Source organism: Notothenia rossii (assembly GCF_949606895.1).
Source record: "Notothenia rossii genome assembly, chromosome: 5".
In the NCBI taxonomy this organism is placed as follows: Eukaryota; Metazoa; Chordata; class Actinopteri; order Perciformes; family Nototheniidae; genus Notothenia; species Notothenia rossii.
The window spans coordinates 25,972,911-25,994,164 of NC_136903.1; the positions used below are offsets into that span (position 1 = coordinate 25,972,911).

At 42.5% G+C, this 21,254-nt stretch overlaps 1 protein-coding gene across 7 annotated transcripts in view; it reads left to right on the plus strand.

Annotated features, from left to right (window-relative positions):
- The window catches only part of fgd4a (FYVE, RhoGEF and PH domain containing 4a), a 71,906-nt gene that overhangs the window by 44,932 nt on the left and 5,720 nt on the right, over positions 1-21,254 (plus strand). For 4 of the 7 annotated variants that reach the window (XM_079682843.1, XM_079682842.1, XM_079682846.1 and 1 more), the window contains exons 3-8: positions 13,033-13,185; positions 13,766-13,943; positions 17,792-18,197; positions 20,160-20,249; positions 20,345-20,490; positions 21,076-21,232. In XM_079682843.1, the coding sequence (XP_079538969.1) occupies positions 13,033-13,185; positions 13,766-13,943; positions 17,792-18,197; positions 20,160-20,249; positions 20,345-20,490; positions 21,076-21,232 (1,130 nt within the window). Of the gene's footprint in view, positions 1-1,976; positions 2,160-6,520; positions 6,677-13,032; positions 13,186-13,765; positions 13,944-14,354; positions 14,489-17,791; positions 18,198-20,159; positions 20,250-20,344; positions 20,491-21,075; positions 21,233-21,254 lie in introns of those variants that run through there. The other 3 variants (XM_079682848.1, XM_079682847.1, XM_079682845.1) reach the window with 3 other exon arrangements.

Genomic DNA, 21,254 nt, shown 5'->3' on the forward strand with positions numbered 1-21,254 from the left:
CAACAGAGCAACACAATAATACAGAAAAACAGAAAAATATAGTGCAAGTAAATATTAAAAAGTAAATACAAAAAGAAAAATAGTTTTAAAAAAGTGAAGTAGTGAAATAAGAGTCTATATGCAAGCTATTGGAATGCTATATTAGATCAATAATGACTAAGTAGCAGATGAATGTTATGGATGTTGCAGCGACGTGCGGTCAGGGGAGGCAGGGGAGGCAGAGCCTCACCTGTCATACTCCAATGTAACGGAAAAACAACTAAAGAAAAACTAAATAGTAATAATAAAATGTCTCCACTGATCTGTGTTGTAAATGTGCTTTATGTATGCTTCCAATCGCTTTTTAAAGTCAAAATCAGCTCCGCTACAACTACGGGTAGCGATGAGAAGTGAGGCAGGGACGCGCTCTGGAGCGCAGGCACTAAGCGCAAGCCTGTTACCATCTCACTGTAGGTCACAAATATAATGTTTGTAGATCCCTTTATTACATTTATCCTCACCATCCATAGTCTCTAAATAACTTATTTAACGTATATATATATGATATTTAGGCTCGCTGGTCTCATACAACGGCAATGAAAAAAGCACCAGGGGAGGCAGCCATAACCTCTGCCGCACTGAAGGGGGCGCACATGAGCCCACAGGTTCTTGTTGCTTCTGTTATTCTACGCAGAGACGAGAGAGACGAACAACAAGCTAGACTTTTCAAATTACAGGAAGATAAGGAGGACTTTTACAAAAAAGTAATAGAGATTGTTATCCAGAAGGATAGCATGGACTTCATCTTCAAGTCAAGGTAAGACCACAATTGTAATGAAAATGGGATATTACCAGTGGTTAATTTGAGCCGGATCCTGCCGGAACAGGATCCGGCACCTCTTCATTTTGGCCACCCTGTGTTCCGGCACCTATTTGGGCAGATCCGGTACCTCTCACAAAAAATAAAAATTTAAATGGTTAAAATGAAATAAAATATGCAGATATTAATTTACAGAAAAAATCCCAAGAATTTCATGTCGTTTATTAAGATTAAGATTTGAAAGAGTCGGAGATCTGTGTTGACGCACTGAAAAGCTGGACCAACGGACAAACGTCTTTCACTTTTGAAATTCGCCACATGAGGAGCACGTCGCAGAGAGGAAGAAACGGTGATTCAATGCAAGCATGTCAAAAAGACAGTTACATTTACTGTCTTTCTTCAAAAAGAAGGAAGAGGTAATAGACACTTCAAAACGAGTCAGAAAAGCCTCCACAAGCAGCGACGAGGGCAGCTGCAGCGGTCATGTTGATGGTCAAAACCAGGAGGAGGTTAGCGCCGCAACAGCTAGCCAGCTAGCTAACCGACAGCTAGCCAAGCCCGGGCAGCGGGTCAGGTTCACCGCCAGCCGGAACAGGAGCCAGCTACCGTCAGCCAGGTGGACCACCAACAGCAACGGGTGGGTACCCTGGCATCAACTAGCCCGTTACAACAGCCGGAGCAAGAGGCGAGCGGAACCGCGACATCAGCTGGCTTACAGCAGGAAGATTCAGTAGGAGAGGAGAGCGCATTGAGCGTAGAAGAGTGTGGGACGTCCAGCGACAGGTCAGTTTTTTCTAACTGTGGCCAAGAACTTGGAGGACCGTATGTTATCTCAAGGAGGCCGGATGCCAGATAAAACTGGATATAACAAGTTCATTGAGGAGTTGAAGGTGCTTTACGCACAATACTGGCCCGAGGACGCAGGTGCGCTGTATGGAGAGACTGAGGTCGAGTCACTGTGTCAGCGCTTCAACATTGCCAACCCGCGCGCAGTCATACGGGCCTACAGAACGTACAGAGACTCAGATGGTAAAGACACCCCCGATGAGCTGATGGAGTTACTTGTTGCTGTCAACAGCATTCCCATTGCAAGTGCTGAATGTGAGCGCGGATTTTCTCAAATGAACTTGATTTGCACTCCCAACCGTAGCTCTTTGCTCACATCCACCATGTCATCTTTACTCTTCCTAAATCTTGTTGGACCCCCCCTGGCTAAATTCAATCCAGTCCCGTACGTGAGGTCCTGGGTGGCCAAAGGACACAGAACTGCCACAGACACACGCAGTAAAAGCAGAAAAAAAGAGATAGAGGACAATCCGGACATGCTCGTGATGTGGGGTGTTTTAAACAACTAAATATGGTGAGCAAACATACTGTCTATTAATAGGCCGCCGTGCCAATCTTTGAATAGGCCTAATAAATATTTTTTTTACACGTTAAGCCTGTTGAGAAATTAATTGCTGGCTGTATACTGAAGTCCCACCTGTGGTGATGTGGGCATTTGCCTATGTTGTGCGTACTAGCCTAAAAAATTATAAATTATCGTCATAACATTTATACCATGGATACTATTTGAAATTGAGGCTTGTAAGTCCCACAGCGTTGCAAGTGGACATTTTCATGTTGTTTTCAGCACCTTTTCTGTATACGTTCCGGGACCTGTACGCGTCTCGTCATCCCTGAGCTGTCATATGTACTTTGCGTTCCGGCACCTTATGATTTACAAATTAAGCACTGGATCTTACTAAGAAAGAACAATCCAATATTTAGATGTTGGGTATCCTTTTGTTGAACGGTCTGTTTAAAATGAATCGAAGCATCAGACTAAAAAAGCTTTTGAAAATAGCCGAATATTTCGATTAAGGTCAAAATATAATATTTGTAAATCTGACTCTGAAAGAGTCAGTGCCTCACCAGCCATGAACCTCACCGCACGTTACTGGGATGTTGTTTCAGCAGTTCAGGTGTTCAACAGTCTTTTTGCCTGTGGGATGAAGCTGTCTCTGAATCTGGTGGTTTTAGTCCGGATGCTGCGGTAACGCCTGCCAGACGGCAGCAGACTGAACAGTTTGTGGCTGGGGTGATGGGGGTCTTTTATAATCATGAGGGATTTGTTCCTGAGCCGCTGGGAGTAAAGGTCCTCCATGGATGGCAGCTCCGTCCTGGTGATGTTCTGTGCAGTTTTCACCACCCTCTGTAAAGCCTTACGATTGAGGGTGTTGCAGCTGCCGTACCAGGCCATGATGCAGCCAGTCAGGATACTCTCTATGGTGCACCTGTAGAAGGTCAGGATGCTCTCTATGGTGCACCTGTAGAAGTTGCAGAGTATCCTGGAGTCCATGTTGAAAAGCCGCTGTCGAGCTTTCTTACGGTACGTCCACACAGCAGCTTTAAAAAAATCTTCCAACGCTTCTCTGCCCATTGACTTTGAATGGGGGTGACGTCACTTTGCCTCGCTTTTCGCCGAACTGCATTGTGGGGAAGCAAAGCGAAGATTTTCAGGATTTTCAGGATTGAAAAGTTGAGAAATGTTCAACTTTTGAAGCTGAGCTGGAAGCGTCAGGCAATCAAATCCCGTTTATGCAAATTCTGACAGTACAAGCGCTGGCCAATCAAACCGCCTGCAGGCTGGGAGAGCCAGACCGCATTTCCTCGTATTCCAACCGAGAAATTACGGTAGCAAATCACCCGATTCTTTACGACCAGAACTATTTACCGGGATACAAACCGGAGGAACCAGGCATGGAGGGAGGTGGCAGAGACAATGGGTGAAACTGGTAGGTTTTCGCCTGTTTGGGGAGTTTATATATATATATATATATATATATATATATATATATATATATATATATATATATATATAGCTCGCATAAAATCCCCCGGGATTTTTTGCTTTGTATGTCGGGGGCGGGAGATTCATGTGAAAAAATCCCCAAGCACTCAGACACGCCCAGCTCCAAGATTTTCAAGATGTTTTCAAAGCTAATGTGTGGACGTGCCGTAGTGATGGTGGTGGTGTGAAGAGTCCATGTCAGGTCCTCGGTGATGTGGACACAGAGGAACCTGAGGCTGCTGACTCTCTCCACCGTAGTCCCATTAATGGCGGTGGGGGCGTGTCCCTCTCCCTGCTGCTTCCTGTAATCCACAATCAGCTCCTTTGTTTTGCTGACGTTGAGATGAAGGTTGTTATCCTGGCACCAACAAGTCAGGTTTTCGACCTCCTCTCTGTACGCCTCTCGTCTCGCCTTGAGGGGCTCCAGTGTTGAGGATCAGGGTGGAGGATGTGATGTTTCCCACCCGCACTGCCTGGGGTCTGCCCGTCAGGAAGTTCAGGATCCAGTCACAGAGGGCGCTGTTGAGCCTGAGGTCTCTGAGCTTGATGACCAGCTTGGAGGGCACAATGGTATTGAAGGCTGAACTGTAATCAATGAACAGCATTCTCACATATGTGTTCCTCTGGTCCAGGTGTGAGAGGGCAGTGTGGATGGTGAGGGCTATGGCGTCGTCTGTGGACCTGTTTGCTCTGTAGGCAAACTGCAGGGGGTCCAGAGAGTCAGGGAGGGAGGGAGGGAGGAGGTGATGAAGGTTTTGACTAACCGCTCAAAGCACTTCCTTATGATGGAGGTGAGTGCTACTGGGCGGTAGTCATTGAGGCTGGTGATTGTCCTTAACATTGTTAATGGGGTAGTGTTTTAAATGGTGCGAAAAATAAAGATATCTACAAAAATTCCACGTAAAACAGGCTTGGAAATTGATGTACAAATAAGCCTTTTGTGGGTGATGTATTCCTTTTAAAGGAAAACATCATCCACAAAAGGGTTCAAGTTTTTTTTTGACAACAACTAAAAACAACTATCTGCGCACCCCCGGATACCACGGGGCAGTAGCCGCACTGCCCACTCCTCCGGGCCACCCGCACGCCGCTGCTGTGCCCTAAAAAATGTCCAGGTATGCCTCCGGATCGTCCTCTGCTGTCAACTTCTGGAGGGCAATCAGCGGTGGTCAGGCCGGGTTGGTCCCGGGACCGGCCTCCCGGTTGGCCGGAAGCTGTAGCAGTTCCCGCAGGAGAGCCCGGTCCTCGCGCTGGCTCGAGGCGATCTCAAGCAGAGCCTCGCTCTGCTGTTGCTGCAACCCTGTGTGAGTTGACCCTGCTGAAAAAACCAGCTAAACCAGCCATCCTGGCCAGCTAAAGTGTCCAAAACCCCTCTAAACCAGCCAACCATTCCAGCCTAATATCTACTGAGCAGGGTTTGGGTGTAAGACAAACCAGAACCAGGTTACCAGGTTATCTGATCAGCTGTCTGGCCTCCGGCCGAGCCACTCCCTTCACTCTAGCACCCGGCGCCCTAACCACACCCCGCTGCCACAGTGGGTTATACTGAAACACATTTCCTGGATATGCTGTATAATAGACAATGAAAGGAGATGCAGGTCTTTGCGGAACCTGTTTAAATTCAGAGGTCAGATGCCACTGGCTGCATCTCTGAGTCTGATGACAGCGTCCTATCTGCATGAGACGCCAGCAGTGAGACCCTGCCAACAATAAGCCTGCAGGACGTTGGCTGCGTCAAGTATTTATTGGCACCAACTGATGCTTGCACCACTGAGACGTGAGCATGACAGTGCAGGTTTGGTCACAATTGCACCATCGTTCAGGATGTTGAGAGCCATTATCGCATCGTATGCAGTTCCTAGTATTAGGAAGGGAATGCAGTGAATGAACTGTGTACTGGTCAAACTGGTTTACTGGGATGCCTGTCATTTTTTAATTGTGCTTTGGTGACACATAATACTGTCAGAGAGCATGCAGTTGTGTGCACTGTGTGAATATATACAGACCTCTACACATAGCTTTCACATAGCCACAGATATAAGATGAAGGGTCTTATTGTTAGACTTCCTGTGTTAATGTATTCTTTGAATCATGTGATGGTTTGAAGTTGATATACAACACTGTGCATCAGCAGTTAGTCAAAACAGCAATTGCGCACATCTGAGCTTGACCGTCAAAGACACCACAGATACAGGACATGGACGATATAATGTTGCAGTTTCCTGTACACACTTCTGCAAAATGTACTGCTCGTTCAGTAACACATAGAGTAAATCTCTCATTTGAATTCACATGTTTTTAGTAGATTTGACCAGATTCAACCAGAGTTTGCATTACTTTTCACTTGTTTTTGTTGAATCGCTCAGTTTTTCAGCAGTTTTGTGTTTTTTTTTCTTAAACATTTGCTCAGGAGATGTGCCTGAGGAGTGGAAGTTTATGGCGTGGCTGTTTAAAATAATAGATCAGAGGCTTTGGGCTTCATTTAGATTTTCGCAGACAGATGAGAGAAGTGGTGCGTAGCGCTGCAGGCTGCTTTACTGTGGCGTTTTTAATCATTGATCAGAATAATCAGGCAGAAGGAGAAGTGTAGCGGCTGTTACACAAGTGGCTTGCGCTCGTTCTAGTCCTGTTTCACACTGAGAGAGGCTTTATCTGTTTGCTTCTTTTCGGATCAAAGAACGAGGAAGTTGGAAAATATTTTAGTCATTTCGTGCCAGCAAGAGCTGTGAAAGCTAAAGTGAATTGGCCAAACATCCTGTTTTTAGATCTGTAGCTTTTAAATGTGCAGATCCAGAGTTGTGAGCCTCTGGGTATGAGTGTGGTTCTGTACTTTTTTTAAAAAGTCACTTAAATAGGGGGTGTGTGAGGGTGAGTGAAGGAGGAGTCTTGTGCTGCTCTGTGAGTCCTGCGCTGAGCTGAGTGACAGAGCGGGGCAGCCTGGGAAGATTTCACTGAACATAAACTTAGAGCTTTTCTGGGATTCACACACTCTCACACACACAGCGTGGTCACTGAGGATGCTACGATCTGTCTCCAACTGTAGGGTGAGTTAATTCTCTGGCTTAATCAAACAATTATTTCTACTTATTTATTTACCATTGTCTTTCCATGAGTGTGGGCTTCTCTCCTTTCTTGTTATGTTTAAAATAAGGTAAAACCACACTAGTAGTGGCTGAAATAAGCTTCCATGCTCTCATGTTGACCTGCTCTTTTGTATCTGCCTATGTATGACAATGTCGCAATGTGTACACTGTAACTGGCAGAGCCTTTCATTTGACAAACAGCCTTCATATGTCAACAAGCTCTGACTTTCCTACCCATTTGTACTTTACCCAATATGTAACAGTTGCTGATCTAGATAAGATATTGTGGCTATGGCTGTGCACTTTAGCTATCTTCTTCTCTGGTGTTGTTGACATCTCTGTGGCCACGCAGAAAATCTGTAATACGCCAAGCCATTTATAAAAGAAGAAGCAGAATTAGTCAAACGTCCTCTCAGACATTCTCCCGCCTGTGGTGCACTGTGTGAGACAAAGCCCAAGTTTCAGGCTGTGTCACACTCTGCTGGCAGGGTGGAGACGCACTGCACACAGACAGGTGTGCCTTTTCTGTTTTTACCTGAAACTCTCACTCAGCATATTTTGCAGTGGGGGTTTGGGAGGAGGGACGTACAACAAACAGATCAGGCAGGCCGTCAGGTGATAACACTTCGGGGAGGTGGTGACGTCATGAGGTAGGAATGTCTTGAATGTTTACAGTACTTAACATTGTTTGACAAAAAGGCTGAGAGCAGATTACATTAGTAATACACCTGCTCAAAGTGAGGTGTGTTTCCAGCTTGCTCTTAGAGAACAGTTCCCACTGCAGGCATTGGACTTAACGTGCTATATTAAGTGTGTTGTTCAAAAGCTCATAGAGTCTGTTTTTTAGACTTCTTGGCTCTAGAGATAGCTGGTGGATTTAGATTATTTTAAATGGAGGAAGATCTAACTAACAAACTATCAATACTTATATAACAATTACCACAACAATATAAGGTTGCAAGTAATGATTGTTTATATTTTCTAATCTACTGATCATTTCAAAACACTGGCACATTTTCATCCAAGTTTCCCAGAGTCATTGCTGATGAATTTTAATGTATTTTATCATCTGTCCAAACCCAAATATATTTACTATATGTTCTTTGAAATTGAGAAAAGCACTTCATCTCAATATTTGAGAGGCTGACATAAATGGTTATTGATTATCAAAAGTCAAAAGGTATCAATAAAATCCTAAATCGTTGCAGCTCTAAATAAATATATGTTAACAGTGTTAATGTACTATATGTTTCCATCAATATCCATAAATAATTACAAGTCCCTAATCTGTGCATAAATGCAGTGTGTAAATATTTGCCGTAGTTAGGGGGGGCAGAGAGGGATCCAGAGTTAATATTACAAGGTAACTGACCCAACCTTAAAACCACCCTTGCTAGAGATTAAAAAAGGGTTGGTCCACCACTTGTTTCAGACTGAAATATTTCAACCACTATAAGAAAAAGTGCTATACAATTTCGTACAAGTCATGATTGTACACTCCCCGTCCAAAAACAAAGTCACCACCTGGATTTAACTAAGCAGTTCGGTAAGAACCTTCCATTGGATAATTGCTACAGTGATTGTTACGTATATAATCGTAAAAAATGGCAATCCATCCAATGTTTGTTTTCGGACAAACAAACCAAAAGACCTTGCCCTCCCTGGAGTCAATCTATTTTAGGCTTTGGTTGAGATTATTAACTATTTTCAGACTCTGTTTATTTTTTGTTGCAAAAAATAAATTTGTGTCAGAGTGATACATTCCTTCAGTCTCCTTTGCTGGCTTCCAGAAAACTCATTCCTGTGCTGCTGTGATGTGGCAGAGTTGGAGGGCTGAGCTGTGGGGGGGGGCTGATGTCTTTAAAGCTGTAGTGCCACACACACACACACACGCGCTGAGCTCAGGTAAACCTCAGAAACTAGATTCTCTTTGAAAAGGGAGATGAATCTGGTCTGATGTGTTTGGAGAGCTCTGTCTCCTGGATAGACTCACACACTAAGGGGAGATGCTGTTCATATTTTAGGTAAGAAAAGAGGATATTTTGAAATCTAAAACCGCTGGTGCTTTGAAAAGCAGCATGTTTGCAAGGGGTTGTTTCATCTACACTGCTGCAGACTCCTGACCTTTACAAGAGCATTTCTTATTTCTCGTACTCGCTGTGCTGCAGTTTCAGATGTATTGAGATGAAAGCAGATGCCTTCAGGCTCGGTCCACTCAGCAGTGAAGTCAATCTTTTGCATCTTCAAGAGGTAATGGGCTAGTTTTCATGGCAACAAGTCTGACCATCCCCCAACTAAGACGGAGGCAAAGGTCGACTCCGAGTTAGACTTCTCAGAGTTGCACTTCCTTGATTGAAGCATCGCTCCCCAGTTGTTTCAGTTTATATGCAACGCAGATGACCTATGAGAGAGAAGTTGTTTCATCAATTAAGATATGAAGATATTTAATAACTCACCATATAATTGGTCTTATAAAACTCACCTGGCTGTGTCCCTGCACAGCTTTAGTTCCTCTTATATTTCTATCTTTGACGAAAGCAAGTCTCACACAGCTGGAGGAAAAGTAAAAGCTAACAACCTGTCAGCTTTAATGAGAAGATGCCAGAAGAGTGTGTTTCCAGGAGCAGCAGTTCCTGCCCAGAATCACACTTCTGAGAAAGGAAGTTTGTTCTATTTTTACTGTAAGGGAAGTGGCTGTGTTTCAGTGCCTTAAAGAGGCCCTATTGTGCTTTTTGTGTTTTCCCTTTCGTATCGTGTGTTATGAAGTTTTTTGTGCATGTAAATGATCTGCAAAGGCTAAAATCCTCATATTCTCTCCCCCACCTGCCTGAAACACCTTGATTGTAGTCCTTTATGTTTACCGTTACATAGTGGCATCACTGCGTAACACTCACGCTCTATTGGCTTGCACACCAACATATTATAAGTGATAGACTAATGGGCGGGACATCTCTAAGCGTTTGACCAATGACAACAGAGCCGGCCAGCTAACCAATCAGAGCAGACTGGGCTCTCGTTTTGAGAAGAATATAGCACTTTTTGAACATTAAAGCATGTAAACATGTCACAGTAGAGGCACGGAAAACAAATATGAACCTGAAAATGAGCATAATAGGGCCTCTTTAATTATTCAAATAAGGGCCTAAAGATAGTTGATCTGATCATAACTACGAGTTTCTAAGCAGTTTTCCAAACGGTACAACATGTATCTCTTACATGTCTGTTCTCTTAGCTTTAACACTAACCGCTTAAAATACCTTCACAACTTGCTCGGGTTCGAGTGTAATCCTCCAGCCTGGGTGCAGATTCACAGGCGAGGTGTTTGACAGAGTTAATAACAACCCGTGGAGAGAGAGCCAGGCTGTGGAGGGTGGACCCCCTGCAATCTCCCACCATAAATGTAGTGCACGATCTGCAGACGGGGACTTCATTTTTAGCCATATATGTATATAATATGGGACATAAGTTTATGTTTTTTTATAATCTCTTAATGTGGCCACCGGTGGAAGCCAAGCACATAATCAAGACAAATTCCTGAGGCCGCTTTCGGATTTGATTGGTAATTTTTGGGTCTGTGTTAAGAAAGTCGGCTCTCCCAAACACAGCGTGGGACCGTTTCCAGTCAGACGGTTGCTCGAGCTGTTGTCTTTAATTACGGTCAGGTTTTTAAAAATAGAAACTGTGACTGTGATTCTGTGGTCTTTTTTTCTGTTTCTGTTTCAGGATTGGTAAGATAAAGATCACTGCAGGGAAAATAAAAAAGGGGCTTCATGTAACATTTTGGCACATAGTAGCAAAATGTCAGTAAACAAACTAAAAATGGCACAGCATGTATACAGGATATATGTTTTCACTCTGATGGCAGTGGTTCAGTCACTTAAAGGGCTGCTGCAAACATTTTTTCAATATCTTTTCATCTACTCATGCCCAAGCTGACCCAGTATTTCTACACAGTGGCAGTTAAAGGTTAGGCTACATTTATATTAATATGTCACAAAGCATTAGTATTAAAGTATTCATTTAGTATTATACTATTTGTAGAGTAAGATTCTTGTGGTGGCTGCACAGCATTATTTCCAACTCGTTTTATCCAGACTCTTCCAATAACTTTAGATTCTAGAAGATAATATGTATTGAAAAAATACAAAAAATTACAGCTTGTTTACATCCAACAAAATATTCTGCTTTGTTGTCCTTGAGCTTTTAAAAACCAACATTTGTATTGCGGTCATAAACTGTAAGCTTCCCACACACAAAAGGAGGAACTAGCATGAATCTAACAGTCCCATAAATGACATATAACCACAATAACAACAACATATATATATATATATTTATTTTTTGCTATGTCATGAAGGACATCATGAAAAGACATTCAGCTCCTGCCTCAGAAGCACAGATAGTTTAGTTTGATCTATTTTTGGACTCTTTCTATCAAGAAATTAAGACCTGTTATCAATGATTTATATTATAGGATGGAACATTTCTCCTTTCATATTCACTGCGGGCTATTCTGAGGACAATTTCTGTAGACTTACTGTAGACCTGAAAGTAGAACAGTTACAAATGCAATTAGTCGGAAGTTCAGATTTTGCCAAGGTGTTTCCTTGAAGCTCTACCCTGTTAGATTCCACTACACACTATTAATCCATACAAGTTAACCAAGTGCAAAGCCACATTGATTTCTGCTTCTCAACCCATGCATCAGTGCCACTTGTGAAATCACACACACCCATGTAAGTGACCACCTTAAATGGAAACGAATGGACTAATACCTTGTAAGATAATGAGAGCACCTCCTGGCTGTTTGCTTAGTCGTTCCATATAGGGACATTTGCCTAAGAACACACGTTCCACATGCATGTGTGTGTGCCGTGAGGTCAGCGAGAGTGTATTTAAGAAACTGTAAACACTGCCAGTCTGTGTCTGTCGCTCCATTAAATCACTCCGCTCTATCTAAACACTGAGGATGTACCATCTGCGTCCAGCTGTTCCGATAAAGCCTCTCCGGAGCTGATCATCAGCCGGATCATTAGCTCGATAATCAACTCAACTCTCTGACACTCTTTAATATTTAGCCCGCCGCTGTTTAGCATACGCATATTTACAGTAATGAATACAAACAGTATGCCCTGTGTATGAGTGGGGATTAGATATTGAAGGAATGATCTCTCAGGGTAATGGACAGACTTAGCTTGTTTTTTGTAAACCACAGCCCACCCTCAGGCCTTAAATTATAATTAGTTTTCTTAGCTGTTATGAGTTTGAATAAGGCAACCAAGGCTGTGAAAGTTTCGATTATTATTTACAGCCTTGAAGCACAGAATAAATAAGGAAGTCTTGGCCCCTGTGTCGCACATTTAACTACTTGTTCTCTTGTGGTTGCAACATTTCCTAAACAGCTACATTCCCACCCACAGTACTATGAGTTTAAAGATTCTAAATAACTTTGAATGTCCTCTATTTCATGAATTGGAATGTTCTAAATGTAGTTGTTGGTATCACAACAAAAAAGAATATTTTTACATTTCAAAAGTCTGGTATAAAGAAAGGTTACGGTTGTGCCATACTGTCATCTGCCATACCATCCTTGGTGCCTGATGATATTCTATTCTGTAAGACTGCAACTAACACATCTTTTTGCATTAGAGATGAATCTGCTGATTATTTTATGAATAATCAATTATTAGTTTGGTCTATCACATGACAGGAAACACCAGAAATCCCAGTGTGTCCAAGGTTGAATTTCTTTCTTTTGTCAGTCCAATATCAAAAACATGTTCCCCTTACTATGATAGATAACAGAGAAAAGCAAGACATTTCCATATTTGATGGGCTAAAAATAAGCATTTCTGCAATTCATTCAAAGTAATCAAGATTATCAGAATTCTTGTGGATTATTTATTTTTTTAGCTGAATATCATTGCAGCTTTATGATTGTGATAAATATTGAACATGAACAGTGTTTTGTAGTTAAAGTGAGTTCTCTGATGAAGTCTACAAGACGTTGTCAGCATGTTTTTTTGACATGGCCAGAATAAATTGGTGTCTTTACCATCTGCCAACTTGGTCCTAAAGTTCTATTTGTGTGATCACTTTTTTCTTTGGGTTGGAACTCAGGCTTAACACCACAGATACATACCCAGAGCGGTATCTTCTTTCAGACACAACTACAGTTTGGAGTTGAGGTGTTCTTGGTTTGAGGCCAACAGGGGACATGTGCTTTGCCATTCACCATCACTCTTTCTTCTTTTCCCTACACATCCATACTGTCCTGTCAATGTTGCTTACTCTCCCTCTCTCTGTGTGTCCTTCAGCTCTAGGCACTAGCCCAGCGGGCAAACAGAGCAACACACCCAGTGTTCAGGCGTGCCTGAGTCGGGCGGGGGGGGGAACACCTGACCGGAGCAGGAGAGGAGTCAATGGAAGAAGCACCAGCTTCAGGCCTCGGCTGTCGTCTAAACCACAAGGTACACACAACTCCCCACAGCAGTTTAACCACCGAGTGGGAGGGTCAGAGGACACACACCATCTATGATTCACATGTGAAAATGTTGACACCCACACAATGATGGTTCCATCTCCTGTGACCTTCTCCTGCTTTGATGTTGTTCATAAGTATAGCCATGCTTTCAGTATCTGACTCCACATGTGCTCAGGGAAATGGTGAAAACAGGAATAGAGTTATGTAAGCTTGGAATGAGTGAACCCTGAGCCTCGTTCCTCTTTTATTTGATGCCAGTAAATCATTCTTCACAGATAACACAGGAGACATAGCTTCATTCGTTGTGCTGCTGTAAATCATGCAGGGAAATTCCTAACACATTACAAAAGTAAAACTGCTGTGTTATTCTACACTGAGCCGGGTCGCTTGTTTACTACATGTAATATAGCTCAGCTGTGGTGTACGATGGCGTAGCTTATATCGCCCCCTTCAGTTCTAAAAGGGCATTGCAGATACCTTTTAATTTACTCATAAGGAAACATGTATCTTCTACCAGCATCTTAAATAGAACCTAATTACAAACTTTTCCTTTTTCTTCTCCGCAGTGCCTCCAAAGCCAGCACATCTCCAGAGCCCGGTGACGGGGCTCACATCGCCACTAGGCCGCGTACAGAGACCATCACTAAAACAGAGGATGGATGAGGGAGGAGGAGGAGGAGGAGGGAGAGGGGCTGTAAAACACTCCAAGGTGTCAGACCTCATCAGCCGCTTTGAGGAGAACAAGTAAGGAATCTTTACTACTTACTACGACTGTGTTTGTGTCTGTGGTTTTCACTGAAAACGCAAACAATATGAAATGGGATTGGAGGATTTGTGTCAGGAATTGCTTAATTTGTCAGATCTGTCATATTCAGTGAAAGTGCCTCTTCAATGATTTCACCAAGCGTGTGACCGGCTTCTCATTTCTTTTTTGGAGGGGTTCCTGTTGTATAACTCCGTCTACGTCACTTACTAGACATTGTGACGAAATCAACCTCATTCAGGCTGTCGTCATTCAGGCTGTCGTCACCCCAGCTGACGGAAAACTCTGTCTTTCCTAACATTGCCTGATGCCGGTTATTTCAAGGATGAAAAGCAGAAGTTCCTCGATTAAAGTGTTCAGCCTGACTCACTGATAGCAGCGAGTAGACAGAACAAGCTGAGATTAGCCCGAGATCCACAAGCCAAGCAAAGGGGATGAAAGGAGATTTGTACAGGCGGGGGGAAACAGCGCTGCTCATTCAGTTGTGGGACAGGTTGTGTCTGGAGATGAAGCCCCGGAGAACAAGGTAGGAGGTCTCGACTCATGGTATGGTTTTATGGGGATTAAAGTGTTCTGTTGGTGGTGCTTGTTTTGTAAAGCAGTGCTACAGGTTATGATTGTAGCAACAGACTTGTATATTCAAGAGATGCTAATTGAAAGCAGTTAGCAAAAATAAGACCCCCTGTCCAAATTCCTCTTACAGTAGAGCCTAACAATAGTCAGTAGCATGCCCATTCAGACTCATAATGACTCATTTCAGGCCTGGATCCCTAAAAATAAATGTTTCCGAATCCCAGAATTTCTCCACACCTTCCATCCTTTTTTTCCCAGTTTTGAGGTGAGGTGAATCAGTGCAATCGGGTGTATCTTTTGTTTTATTCCGACTCTGCGGGGGCTGTGGGGATTACCCTCTGGTGGCCCTGGGAAGAGAGAGAAAGGCCCGAAGCTTTGGAGAACAGAATTAGCCTACTAATATACTAATCTGGTTCACATGGCACTCGGCTGCCTTAGAGGACGGCCACATGGCAAGGGAAGCTGCTCTTAATTCTTGTCTTGTTCAGTCTGTTTTAAACTCTCCTCATGTACCCGAGCACTTACTGTGCTATTTATATGCAAAGAAGAACTGTTTTTGTGCAACAATACAATGCAGGGAGAAGTTTTGTGTAGACCAGGGGCCGTATTCACAAAGCATTTTATCTTACCGCTAGGAGTGCTCCTAACTCGCGCTAAAACATTTTACGTAGGAGTTTTTTCTTAAAAGTTATTCACAAAGCCGCTGAGACCTACTCATACTAAGGATAAATCACTAAGAGTGAACTAAGAGTGACGCGCCGTTGCTATGGATTACGTCGATTCTCGTGCATGAGTTTAGAAGCGGTCAGTACGGTGATTGGTTGTTCAGAGTAGGCAGTCTCGGTGAAACTCATCCGCAACATCCCACAAACGAGCCCACTAAATCACCGAAAAACAAGGAAATAGCCTAGGCTAGAAATGTATTCCTATCAAATAGTTATGGACAGTGCAGTTAGCAGAATACACGCATGATGACAAGTTTGTGCAGACCACGATAATGACGTTGTATATGCACGTTAAAGAGAGAGAGCAAACAATAAAAATACGTAAATTGCATTAAATCAAGGAGGCAATTAAAAGCACCCTGCAAACTATTATCCAATGAGCATATTTCCAGCACTTAAACACTTTCAATAACAGCCCATACCGCCGTTCAAGTCCCCCTATCATGATGAATGAAAACAATCTGCGTGTTGATGGAATGTACTTTCTTTCTATTGACGAACACGTCCTCATCTTTTGATGGCGCAATTATTTGTATGTGCGTCCCGTCAATAGCACCGACCACACCGGGCATACCTGCAATTGCCATGAAGTTGGCTTTGATCCTGTGTAGTTGTTGATTGTCCAAAGGAAACCGGATAAACTGTTGGATGATATGTGGTCTAGAGAGCGCGTTGATGGTTTGGTTTATGGCACAGCTGACTGATGGTTGCGATATTCCTAAATCGTCGGCATTGCAAAGTTGCATTTTCCCACATTGCTAAATATCGTAGTGTTGCCAAACATTTTATTTCCAGACTAATCGGGTTATTCCTGTTAGTCGGGGATGTTATTGCATCCTGCACTAATTCCACAAAAAGTTTGATACCCTCACGATTTAGCCTATATCTCTTGATCAATTCACAGTCTTCCATTGTCTCCAAAACATTTAGTCTCGCAGCCATTTTCAGATTCTTTGTGAATAGGTCTTACTGAGTTAGGAGTCCTCTCGAGGACTTTTAAGCTCTCCTAAACTTAGGTGCTACTTTTAGGCCTAAAATACTTTGTGAATTGCTCTTAGTGAATACAATTAGGAGTACTAAATTTAAGACTGACATGCCCATTATGTTTAGGAGTTTCTCCTAAATTCGCCAGTTAGGAGCTACTTTTAGCCCTAAGATCCTTTGTGAATACGGCCCCTGAGCAACATATTGGTATTATATGGATTACATGATATGAGACTAGTTATTGTCTTCGATTTTGGATATCATAATGCACATTTTTCTTCTCTTTTCTTGGTTTTAAAGAGAAAATTATGTCATGTTCCTAACTTGCCAAGGTGTTCTATCACTTGGTCATTATATCAACATGATGAACTGATGATTGTGTATTACAAATCTCTTTTTTGAAACATTCTTTGAAAGTCAATCTTACAAAATTATTGCAAAATTGATACAAAGGTAAAAAAATATCATGACGTTTGATTGTTTTCCATATCACGCAGCTGTAATAAAGTGTGTTTTTTTTCTGAAACAGTATTAAACGGTATTTCTTAGCTGCTTTTCGTAGTATTTCTTTGTCTTACTCTGGTAGTATTGTTTCAAAAACTCTCAGGTCCACCAAAAGTGATTCATCTGTAGAGCGGCTCACCAGCCTGTTGTTGTTCCTCTATTTATACATACTTCCTGTTTCTACCGGACAGTGACATTAAGCGCAAAAGCAATCGTCATCGAGGCTAAAAAAAAAACAGTCGCTTGTTTTTTTTGCACCAGAAAAGGATATATTCCATTTATCTTGTTTTTTGCTCGAAACATTGAGGCTTTAAGGATTTTTTTTTTTTACTTGATCAGATTTATGACCAGTTGTAGAAGAGATTCGGCAAAGCGAAGCTCAGATACAGAAGCTGCTGAACTGTGGGTTGTTGCCTTCGGAGGTCTTGAGGGTGATTTACAGGGAAACAGCTGGACTGACTGCCGGTACAGGATGTAGAGTAGATGAATGGTGGCATTGTGCATTCATGTGTGTGTCTTAATCTAGCTTCCATTCCTGTGCTGTGTTTCAAATTATCTCAAGCAAACTGTTTTTCCCCTTTCATTCATGTTCATAGAAGAGATCTTACAGTATATTATATAATGTGAGTTCTCCTTGGAAGTAGCACAGCATCCACCTCCAGGGAGCCGTGTTGTAGCTCTCCTCCTCATTACTGTACCTCCATTCTATCTTTGCTCTGCACACACAGACACACAGACACACACACACACACACACACACACACACACACACACACACACACACACACACACACACACACACACACACACACACACACACACACACTTCCTCTGCATTACACCACCTCTCAGCAGCCTCGTTAGACAGAATGAAGTTTTATTTTTAACTCTCACACTCAAGTGCAAAAGCTGTCTGCTTATCAACATGTCTCCCTGTGCAGGCTCGCTACTAAAAACCCTCCTGTAGTTCTTTATCCTCGGAGGTTTTGAACAATTTCTCGTGCTCTTGACTGACTTCCTCCTTTGCCTCTCTGTTCCTGCAGCGGCACAGAGACCAAGAAAGACGGCTCGCCGATCAAACAGATCACCAAGTCGACCAACAGCAGCCCAGCTCACCGCGCCTACCCGAAAAAGACGGAGGCGGACGGGCTTCAGGAGAACCACTCCTCCAAACCAGCCTCTCCTGAGGATGAACACAAACCGGCAGCCAACGGGGTGCTAGCCCAGATGGAGCAGCACAAGGACAAGGAGGACAGCCAGGAAGAGAACAGTGACAGTGTGAGGACAGACACCACGGGGCTGGTAAACGGAGACATGGGGAGCAGTGAACAGAGTGAGGGTCTCTCACCTCCACACACAGACAGGACTGTGACAGAAACTGAGAATAAGGACAGTGGGACTCAAATAGAAACCGAGCACAAGAACGAAGAAGGGGGCACCGAGCATAAGGTACGTTTACTTCACTATGCTTTATTTTTACAGCCAGGCAGAACTGAATCTGTCAGCAGTTATTTATCTCCTGGGCTCTCAGGGCAATTAAATGTTCTGAACTCAACTCGGGGTTACTCTGATATTGTCGAGGTGTGTGTGTGTGTGTGTGTGTGTGTGTGTGTGTGTGTGTGTGTGTGTGTGTGTGTGTGTGTGTGTGTGTGTGTGTGTGTGTGTGTGTGTGTGTGTGTGTGTGTGTGTGTGTGTGTGTGTGTGTGTGTGTGTGTGTGTGTGTGTGTGTGTGTGTGTGTGTGTGTGTGTGTGTACGCGCGTGTGTGTGTGTGTGTGTGTGTACGCGCGTGTGTGTGTGTGCACGCGCGTGTGTGTGTCTTCTCAGAAAAACAACAGTCTCCATGTGATAGGAGAGGAAGCACCAATCGCTACATGCTGAAAGGTTTTTCTTTGACATTTGAAAAAATGGAAACTTAATAAAACTCTAAATGAAATTCTAAAAATAGCCAGTCAATTCCATTTGATCTATCGACTCTGGATTAAGTTTGAGTGGCTTTGTTACACTTTTTGGATTTGGAATTGTACTTATGTTTGGAGTTTACAAACAGTATAGATTCAGTACTTCCACCATGTTATTCATTCTTCTGCCTTTTGTTGATGGAAAGAGTACTCAGTATGATACAGAAATACCTGTAAAACAAATACAAATACTCTACTTTAAAAAATGTACTAATCCTAATTGAGTGATAGCACTGAAGTATAAGCAGCAAAATGTTCTTAAAATTCACAGTAAACAATTACAAATCTAAATGAATGCAGCAGATATCATGCATGCTTCTTGTTGCTGGTCAAAGCTTGGAACAATTGCCTCAAGTGAAGTCACGTGAGGCAATTGTCTCTGTTTTGTGGAGCCGCAAAAAGGCTTTGAAGATGTGTACAATGTGCAAAGTAAAAATATAGGTTATGCAGTTTCACTTGTTGGTGGAACTGCTACCAGTAAGAGACATCTGAAACACAAGGGGCAGGGGGGGGGGGCTAATGCACACTGCTTCTCTATAAAAACACATGCATGTATCCATTTGTCTTAACTAAAAAAAAAAAAAAAAGCCTTAACTTGAAAGAATAACTTATTAAGAATCTCTGGAAAGAATTCTCAACAACATGGATGCATTGACACATGATTAAAGTTACATATGAGGCTGATTGAGCTCAGATAATCTAAGGGGACGATACTGCTTCCGGTTGTGGTTAAAGATATTGCGAAATATTCTGCTGCATGGTCATTGTGCTGTTAATCTGTCCAGGCATTTCATCACATCAGTATGCATGTGTGAGGTTTTAGTTACATTTTACATGTTCCTCAAACTAATTGGCCTCTCACACACAAAACTCTGTCAGACATGTTTCTGTCTTTGAACCATTTGGTGCCATTTCCCTTCTTCCATATTTTCATTTCCTGTTCTGCGAGCCCTGCAAGTTAAGGACACACACACCAGTGCTACATGCTTCTGTACGCAGCAACAGTGAGATGGGATTCAACACAAGGCTCAAATAGTAGGCGTGTCACTGAATCAATACAAGAAATGTATGATTTGGAGTGAACGTTTGTGTTATTAAAATGCAGAAAAAGCCTCTGATGACTGTCTGACTCAGCATCATGATGAGATGAGAGACCTGAACCAAACCGGAACTTGCAAATGTAAGGTTGTGAGAATGAAATCTGAGTTGAAACAATGAATGTGCTTCAGACACTTCTGCATTTTCCTCAGTAAGCTCAGGTACATTTTATACAACCCTTTTTTCTTATAAGATTACAAGATCAATGACTCATCATAAGAGTGTCAGACTGAAACGCTCACTATGCAGAGGACACACCTCAACAGAATGATCCCACTTTCACTACTTAGTAACTCATGATTAGAAGACGTTATTTAAAACACAAATTCTCATTGATGTTCCCTCTGTTTTTAGGAGACAAATGAACAGAAGCTGTTTAAGATCGCCAGCGAGCTCCTGCACACAGAGAAGGCCTACGTAGCGCGACTGAACCTGCTGGACCAGGTGAGGGACTACTTTTTCTGCTGTAGTAAAGGTTTTTAGATTTCTCTTTTCAATTATTTGTCACTTACCTGTTATATGTGTTATGCACTCTACAGGTATTCTGTGCTAAGCTGATGGAGGAGGCGAACAAAGGAACGTTCCCTGTGGACGTGGTGAAGAACATCTTCTCCAACATCGTCTCCATCCACGCCTTCCACAGCCAGTTCCTGCTTCCAGATCTGGAGAAACGCATGGGGGAATGGTGAGCCTGTCGTTAAATCACGAGAAACACAACAGGGTCGATGTTATAAATGTACTGTAGCGCCTTTTATATTGACTCAAAAGGTCTCAAACATAAACGTTTATTGTGAAGCTTCAGTTTCAAGAGGATTTTTTAAATAAAGAATAACACCTTTGAATAAGTCTAATAAAATAGAACAGAATTCTACAAATTAATAAATAAATAAACTTCTAATAAATGAAATACATGGAAACATGAATAATTATCATACTTTTTCAAAATTAAAACATTAAAAAAATGGTATCAAAGGAAAATAACACCAATAATACTATAACTTTTATACTACTTTGAACTTGGCTTTGATGACGATTCATATTATTTCGATTTTAAGTTTGTCCATGAGCAGAAAGCTAATGTTTGAATGCTTGAAAAATAATAAGATACTTTGCTTTGCAATAATAAGCCCATTAGGCTGTGAGCTTTGGAGCAGAGGAATAAAGCTGCTGTCATTGATGAGGATGAGATCAAACTCATGATGAACATATAAACAATAAACTGCCTCATTTCGGTCGTAACAAATGTACCTCCTTTATTTCCACCCTGCAGGGCGGCCACTCCTCGAATCGGAGACATCCTGCTGAAACTCACACCCTTCCTCAAGATGTACGCAGAGTATGTGAAGAATTTCGAGAAAGCCATGGAGCTGCTGAAAACCTGGACTGATCGCTCGCCTCAATTCAAGGGCATCATTCAGGAGATACAGGTACTGCCAGCAGAAGACCCAA